Source organism: Dicentrarchus labrax, unplaced genomic scaffold (assembly GCF_905237075.1).
Source record: "Dicentrarchus labrax unplaced genomic scaffold, dlabrax2021, whole genome shotgun sequence".
NCBI classification, from domain to species: domain Eukaryota; kingdom Metazoa; phylum Chordata; class Actinopteri; family Moronidae; genus Dicentrarchus; species Dicentrarchus labrax.
In genome coordinates this window covers 5049116-5057748 of record NW_026136707.1, presented here as the reverse complement: position 1 = coordinate 5057748, position 8633 = coordinate 5049116, and the positions used below count along the sequence as shown (strand labels likewise).

The 8633-nt window shown below is 37.0% G+C and overlaps 1 protein-coding gene across 1 annotated transcript; it reads right to left on the bottom strand.

The window, feature by feature from the left end:
- Nucleotides 1-1505: 1505 nt before the first annotated feature.
- Nucleotides 1506-7295, bottom strand: apom (apolipoprotein M). Its single transcript, XM_051407097.1, has 7 exons — nt 6720-7295; nt 6205-6344; nt 4923-4993; nt 3208-3342; nt 2137-2235; nt 2020-2048; nt 1506-1600 (listed from the first exon to the last, which is right to left on the bottom strand). The coding sequence occupies exons 1-6, from the start codon at nt 6831-6833 to the stop codon at nt 2035-2037; spliced, it is 573 nt and encodes a 190-aa protein (XP_051263057.1). The 5' UTR covers nt 6834-7295; the 3' UTR covers nt 1506-1600; nt 2020-2034.
- Nucleotides 7296-8633: the final 1338 nt, after the last annotated feature.

The window sequence follows — 8633 nt, the reverse complement described above, 5'->3', positions numbered from 1 at the left end:
AATACAAAGGCTCTCACCTTGGACAGAACTACAGATGACTTAATTTCCCGCAACAGATTCATGTTAGAAATCTTTTAAAGCCCCACTCCACTGAAAAATTTGTTTTGCTTATTGTTACTTCACTTGGCTCTGAGCTTCACTGTGCTCAATGATGTATGTGCAGAGTTTGATACTAGAAGTTAGTTTTCATATTCACTTCCCAAGGGAGGAAAGTGTGTTCAAATACAAAAGAACCTACAAGGAACTTTCATTTTGTGTTGATTCTGGCAGTCCCTCTTAGACAAAAGCGGTCGTGTTTCCACCACCTATTTGTCTGATTTCAAGGGGAAGCCGACTGAATCCCAACCAATGACAAGCATTAAGAATAACTATAGAGAAATAGCCAATCTTTTCACTGATGTTCTTTGTTTAAGTGAGTCATTTAGAGGCATCATTATTCAATTGAAACTGCTTTATAACCAGTTTAAAACTCCTTGTGCCTTCAATGCACAAGGACTGCCCACACAGTTACTGCAAATTGGTGAGTTGTAAATAAGGATCAGGTGGCACACTGGAGTTTAACCAAGCAGAGACCAATAAGGGGAAACCAAAAACTGAAAGTTGACGAGGGAAATTCAACTTCTGTTTTCATTCTGTTTCCATCTCCCAAAGCATTTCCACAACCCTAACTGATCTCACAAATATGTGTTACTAAGTGACTGCGCTTTGTTTACTAAATACATATGTAAAGAAATGTCTTACAGTTGTGATGTGTCACTGTCTCTGGGACACGTACAGCAATGATGATTTCACAATCATAATTTCTGTTTTGTTTGTTTGCCCCAGCGTAAAGGTGAGGTACAAAGAAAGTGGAATATCGGTTGCTGTGTGTTTGCCTATGCTGGGAGACTTTTGTCTGGGGAACACTCTGGGTGTTTTTAACAACTTTCCTAAAGTTTGTATATATAGAGGACAACATAGAGTCGTAAAAAAGTATTTTGTTTATATAAAACTGATCCTGTCTGCTACTTTAACAGAGTCTTAAGGAAACAATATTTTTTTCTGGGAGGATTCCATCATATTTGTGCCACCACTTTTAGGTAATAATAATAATAATAATAATAATAATAATTTTTTTATTATTATTATTTTATCAATAATAATAATAATAATAATAATAATAAATAAAGCTTTCTAATATAGAATTGTGCTGCCTTGATTCAAGTTATATGAACAGGTTTTTCTGTGGCATCATGGGAATTCCCTGGGTTTCTGCTGGGTGGTTGTGGGTGGGTCCTCCCCCAAGAAGGTGCCTCTGGTTATTTGGACTGAAAGTGACAGTTGACAGGGATAATAGGTGGATGAGGAAAATCAAAACAACATCATGGCTGGCTTCACTTTTCATTGTAGCATTAAACCACAAATCATGTTTTTTTTTATGATGTAATTTGATGTTTGAAAAAATGTTGGTACTAATTTTCAGTCTTTGTTTCTTCTTTATTGTAAAAGGTGAATAAAATATCACATTTCAAGAAAAAAATATTTTATTTTCACTGTTACAGAGGAAAACCATGAAATAATTGTATGGTTATCCAGGACGTCCATGGCCCCCGGCAACATCCTGTAAAATATGATGTAGAATGAAGAGCCTGTAATTCAATCAGCAATGACAGATCAAGTTAAAGGACCAGTGTGTAGGATTTAGTGGCATCTAGTGGTGAAGTTGCAGATTGCAACTAATTGAACATTGCTGGCGTCTGTATTTGACCTGGGAATGAAAACGAGCTACAGTTTGTCCTGGAAATCTGTGTGCGTGCTACCTTTTATGCGTTTGGGTGTTAAACATGGGTATTCAGCATTACCCAAACGTTACTTTACTTTAGAACCACAAAAAATACTGGGAAGGCGCATCCTCTCTAACATCTAGCATTTTATATCCCATTTGTGCCAGCAAATCCTCCTAAATGTTACACACTGGACCTTCAAGTATGGAAAATCATTAAAATGACAATGAGAGTAAAATGTAATATTAGTGCCTACCTCCAATGTTAATATTTAGGCGCAAAACTCTGTAAATGCAGATATAATTGTTAGATTCAAAAAGAAATATTCCTATCATCTTCTCCACTAAAAAAGTATATTATCTAAACGACAAACCTTTCTCTTGGGGTAGTCTGACACTTGCCAACATGCCATGACAGGCTGTGTTTTTAAAAAATGTTGTCACCACCGCAGAGTCGACATCCGTCTGGCGAGCTACAGTGAAAGGCAATTGACAAAAAAAAGGTGCAGTAGACTTTGGTTGCTGTCAAACATATACAACGATCAATGTTTGAGTGTTTATTTAACGTATCTTGTGGGAGTTGTTATATAAAGTAATAGTTCACACAGAAATGAAAGCTGGCTCACCTTTATGCCAAATAAAAGGCAGTTTTTACCTCGTGATTTCCTGGATTTTGCTGCAGTTTTCAGTTAGCTCAGTAGGTTAAAGGTACAAGGCTGAACATTGGATTTGAGGGCCATCAGAGTAATGATTCGACTACACTTGCCTTAAGTTAAAACACAGCTGCGGAGGGGTGGACTATATTAGTAAAAGCTAGCTGGTGAAAAAGACAGACAAGCCTAAACTAAAGCTTAAATTTATTTAACTGATGTTTCTCAAGCTGTCATCTGTAATTGAAGAAATATAATTTGATGAACCATCATCTTGGTAATTCAGTTTGTTAAAGCAGAAGCTAAATCCCATTGTGATTCCTGCTAAAGATAACTAGCTTAGCTGAGTAGCACAAACTGCCATCTCAGCTTTTGACTTTTGTCAAATTCACATGATGTGGTGTTGTTAAACTACCTTTTAAAATGCTTTAAATTGTAGCTTCATTTATTTCAATATACTGGAAATAGCAAAAGTAGAAAGTCAGACAGACACTAGTGAACAAATCAATGGATAAGAAAAATGAAAGAATGGATTTTCTTTGTAGACGAGTGTATCTGCATTTTTAAGGTCTTCTAAGTAGGCCTAGTACAATGGCCCTGGAAAGTACTTAATCAACCTAAACAGACATAAAATAAAGGCATGACAACATTTTCTTAGTTTTACTGCTTTTCTATACTGCTCTCACACATATTATGCAGACCAAGCTGTTTGCAGATATTTTATAGTTATTTGCAGATGTAATAGTGCGGGAAAGGGCTGAAATTAGTATTATTTGGGGTGAACTGATGGCTTACCATATATCATGAATCTGTTTAGGGAGTCCTCTGTGTCTGTCTGGTTCAGAGGTGGTTCTACTTCTTGGAAAATGATGCACTCGGAGCAATTGGCCCACTTGCCGCTCCAGAGGAGGTTCTTCCGATATGTCCTTCCTGGATCAGTACAACAAGACACAAGCAGCAACAGTAGCAATAGAAGTGAGTGACACAAGACGAAGTCAACATACTGCTGTTTACTTTCAAAGGGCTACAACTAATCATTAACAGGAGTGTCTTTGGTATAAGGCTGCTTTCACTTTGTTGATCAGTTGACCAACAGACTTTAATGGTTTTGGTCAAGCCTGGAAAACAAAAGCACAGCATTAACAGTGACATTTCTCACATTTTGGGAAATACACTGTTTGCTTTCTGGAAGCCAGTTAGATAAGGCTACAGCCAGAAGCTGTTTTGCTCAGCATAGCACAAAGACTAGAAACAGGGGAAAACAGTAACCCTGGCGCTATCAGATGTTAACCTCCACCAAAATCCACCAAATAACAAATCATGTGCTGTTGTTAGTGTTGTTACTGAATGAGGTACTTTCTCTGACCAGTTGGTATCCACCTGTTGAAATTCCTTTTTTGTACAGTAGGCTTTATTGTTGTACATCATAGAAATATAAACTGTAAATTTTGGAAATAATCTTGGGCAAATGTGTCCACAAATTCCTTTTTTTTGTTCTGTAGGCTTTTGTAGATCACCATAGCAATAAAAACTGTACATTTTGGAAATAATCTTTGGCAAGTTGTAGTCCAGTCAACGTGAAGAAAATGATGCCCTCTACTTAACACCACCAGGGGCAGAACAGTTTTATATCAAATGCTATCAAATGTAACACATTAGTTTAGATACATTTTATGTGTTAAAATGACAAAGTTAATTAATATAACTTATTGATATGTTATGTCCATGTTTTAGACAAAGTAATAAACCTAAGTTCAATAAAAAGACATGTATTTGGAAAAATATATGAAGATTTTAAGTTATTAAATTCTAATGGCAGCTTTAGATATCAACTGCTTCACTACTGTGCCACAATAATAAATGTGTTTGAGTTAAAATATCTTCATTTGGGGGCTTTTCTAAGCAAATTGATTTATGCGATTGTTTGCAATTAAATCGCCATATATTTCTGCCACCCATTAAAGTCTCCATGCCACCCTAACCCATGAATATTTCTCTAAATCCACCCCTGCTTCACACCATTACTTACTTGTTCTACATGAGACAGCATGAGATAGAAGAATTAGACTTGACAAGTTTGGAACTATAGTGATTTAATGTTTTTGTGAATTTAACTTTTTCAGGATCCTGAAGTTTTAAAGCTAAAACCCATCCAAAAGTAATTTCAGTAGAGAACTTTAGCAGTACAATTGGTCTAACTGAATTACTCAAGGGTTTTCCCCACCCTGCTATTAATTCATTTCTGGGAAAATTATTGAATCCCTGTAATGTTTTAGTGTGAAGATGTTTCTTTATTTTAACACTGGCACAAAGTTCCCACCTTAAACAAATAAAATTACCTTTCAGAAACCCATACCCATTTATGTCTTCTGTGTGTGTGTGTGTGTGTGTGTGTGTGTGTGTGTGTGTGTGTGTGTGTGTGTGTGTGTGTGTGTGTGTGTGTGTCTGTGTGTCTGTGTGTCTCTGTGTGTATTTTTTTAGCATCTGAGTGCAGATGTTACTGTAGTTACCCTCCAATTCCAAATCCTCCCTCTCAGGACGTATATGATAGATCCAGGTCTTTTTTGTGCAGTGGTCTCCTCTAAAAAAAAAAGTGAAATTAACATATATTTAGCATGAAGCGGTTTTACATTTTATTATATAATGACACAAGATAAACATGTGATCAAAACTTGGATTTTTTTTAAACATACTTTCACACTTTTGCACTTTCTGAATGTCACTTCCCTAATTCTGGTGTCTATTAAGGATCTTGGGTTTTCTTGTTTCTGTTTCTGTTGCTGTCTTGTTCTTGTTCTGCTGAATGAGTAATTTTACTTTTGACATTAAAATGGCAACTAGTAAATGGACTGCACTTATATAGTGCCTTTCTAGTCTTCTGACCACTCAAAGCACTTTAAACTACATGCCACATGCATACACTGATGGCAAAGGCTCATCAGAAGACAAACTGATTCATTCACACACTGATGGCAGAGCATCTGGAGCAATTTGGGACCCAGTATCTTGCTCAAGGACACACATGGTAAATGGACTGTACTTGTGTAGTGCGTTTCTAGTTTTCCAACCACTCAAAGTGCTTTTACACTACATGCTGCATTCACCCATTCAAACACATTCATACATTGTTGGCCACGTCAGACAGAAACTAACTCATTTTCACACCGTTCAGTATCTTGATCAAGGTTCCATGGATCACATCGCCAACCTTCTGAATAATCAATGACCCACTTAATTGTCTGAACCACAGTCGCCCACTCAACCACTACAGTTTAACTGGATATGCTTCTGTACCTAACAGAGTATTTCTATTTATGTTATTGGTACTTTTATTTAAGTAAAAGTATTGTGAATGAATAAAGTGTAAAACAGTTTTTAATTAAAGCAAACTACTTCTGTGCTAAGACTTAATAAACATCTACACTTTACGCTTAAATTTAACTGCTATATTCACCAAAGAAGTGCATACCAGATCATTTATCACTCTGCACGTCATGTCAAAACCACCATTCTAAACAATAGCTTCATAATTTTGTATATCATAATATTCTTGCTACATCTTATACTAGTTTTGGAGAATGGTCTTTTGACCTCATCGTTACCTGCATAATAAAATATGCAGACATGGTGTGTTAAGAAACTTGAACTTCCTTAAAGAAGGAGGTCATGGCCTTGATGAAGATGCACCAGGTTTTGAAACATTGGTCATTTAATAAAGTGTGTTTCCCTACACTGTTCTCCAGTGTACTTTTATATATGTGTGTATTTCCGTGTGAGTATTTGCTGCCTCACATGCGCATATTTCCAGTCAGCAGCAGGGTGTCATTGGCTGTCTTCTCCATGGTGAACCAAATGTTGTCCAGTGCTCTGAAGTTCTGGATGTCAGCCTCTTTGCGACCGACTGCTGCTTTAAAGTACCACTTACCCAGGTACTAAAACAGACGGAGAAAGAGAACGGTTGCACAAGAGTGTGGGGTGGTGTCAACAGTAAGAATGGAACATATCTCAAGATATAAACCCACAACTTGAAAGACCACTGGTGGAAAAAACAGAGGGGGTGGGGAGTTTGTCTGGTGTTTATCTCGGTAAATCTTTTTGCATCAGCAGTAACTGTGACATACCAGTGCAACGTAGGACACGCTTAACCAGAAGCAATTTATCAACATTGGATAAAATACAATACAAATTACACATTTGTCATAAAATGTTTTCCTGTGAAACCACCCAAATCAAAAAGGCTGGTAAAAAAAAAGTAGATTACGGTTTGCATTTGATGATAAACAGAAAATCAAAATTTTGTTTCTCACCTGCTGATGTTCAACAATGTTGACAGGCAACTGCTCAACAAATGCGCAAGGAACAATGGCTTGATACAACAAACTATATAAATACAGGAAATATGACCACACTTCACACAGCATACTTGCAGTTGCTGAGAGCTAATATTTGACGATAAACCTGGTCAAAATGTCTGTTAATCCTCAGAGCACCCGTGTCAGTTCAAAAGAGTGTGGGTGTCTGTAAATTATTAACATACAATGCTGCAATACCCCTGATCTCTAAAAGAGACAATGGGTTCACTAAGGCAGTATCTCTGTCTCTTAACATAAAGACTCAAGATTTAGGATAAATGCATTTGAAGCAGATGAATCATTCTTTTCCACAGAGAGTTTTGCTCAAGTTCCAAAATGTGCTCAAACTCACTGAGAAGCAGTCTTTCTGGGGCCTACTGACTCATCATCATCCTGGAGGAGGAGGCGGTTTCTTTTAAACTATTTCAAAAAAAGAAACTTTGAAAGTCTGCTAACATGCTACAACCTCAAGTACCTGTTTCGGAAACGCTTAAAAAACAGAGACTTGCTAATTTGTTTGGTCTGTCCTGACAGAAGAAATCCCACACTCTCTGTCAACATACATCTACTAGAAATCATTAACTACTTGTTTAAAGTTAACGGTGACTCATCCATCATCCTACACTAGTGCTTGTCTGTTATTTCCTTGCATAATCCTTCAGTCTTTTGGTCCATAAAAAGCCAGAAATGTAAAACATTTCACACAGCCTAAATTACCAGACTCAAATTGCTTGTTTGTCTAAAAAACTAAAAGATATTTAGTTTTAAATTATTCAAATTGGACAACCTGAAACCAGTACATTTTGCATTAAACGTTACTTAATTTAATCACATTAGTTATGAAAATAGTTGCATTAATTTTGTTTTGGTTCGCTAATTGATTCACTGACAAATCATCTAAGCTCTAACATATTTTTATCAGGAGGTAAATGTAACTGAGGTCAGGTTATACTTGTGTTCCACACCTACTTCCACAAGGGGGTGTCAAACAACAAGCAATGTTACACCTGTTTTAACTCCTCCAGAAATCACAAATTTGTGATGTTTACAGGCTCCCGCTGATGATCATGGGTGCCGGTGTTGACCAAATGAATCACACCTGACAAAGTTTGTTTTGTTATCTTAATGGAAATTGACATTACAGAAACAGATCACTGATGCAGTGTAAAATCACATTTATATTTCTGTTTCATTGCAATCATTTCTACCATATATAGTAGTACTTCTAATTCCTGCACACTTAATTGACTGACTCTGACTTTTATAAATCTTTGTCCTCTTTATTTTATTGAGTCCATTTGAACTTTTTTGTTATATTTCTTGGCATGGGAACCTCACAGTGCAAAACAAAAATCATTTGTCTAACATTGTTAAAGTAGCAAGCAAAAGTATTGGCACACAGCAGCTTTCTTTAGCAGATCACCGGGACAGAGAAGTTTTGCAAAAAGGCCCAGTTGATCTAAGCCAGCTTTGACCATCCACTTTCAGAGGGAGTGCGAGGGAAGGCCCAGGCAGTCAAGGACCTCTCCAGAGCTGCTGAAAAGGGGAGTCAGTGGCTGTGGATAAAGAGGAAAGACTCCACCTGGGCCCTCAAGTAAATAGATGGGATTTGGGTTGCTTTGGGGAAAAAATATGCTATATAAATGTGCCTTGCCTAATGTCACATGTCCCCTTGTATGTTATGTTATGCATGTCCTCTACTGTAGGGACAATGAAGATCTGAACCGAACTGATTGTAAATATTTAACTAAAACGAGGTGAGCAGAACCTTTTCCGCTCCGACATGCAGAAAAGTACAATGTGCAGAGAACTCCTTCCTTTGGGAAGCTTATATTTTATTCATGTTGAGACTTTGTTGTTGTTGATTCA

Bases quoted from the DNA above. Each gene is read 5' to 3' on its own strand.
- apom (XM_051407097.1), bottom strand. From the start codon at position 6,833: ATGCTGTGTGAAGTGTGGTCATATTTCCTGTATTTATATAGTTTGTTG. The intron at 4,994-6,204 runs GTGAGGCAGCAA...TTTTTTTTTTAG, and splicing joins CTGACTGGAAATATGCGCAT to AGGAGACCACTGCACAAAAA. The intron at 2,236-3,207 runs GTAAGCCATCAG...CTTTCACTGTAG, and splicing joins AAACAGATTCATGATATATG to CTCGCCAGACGGATGTCGAC.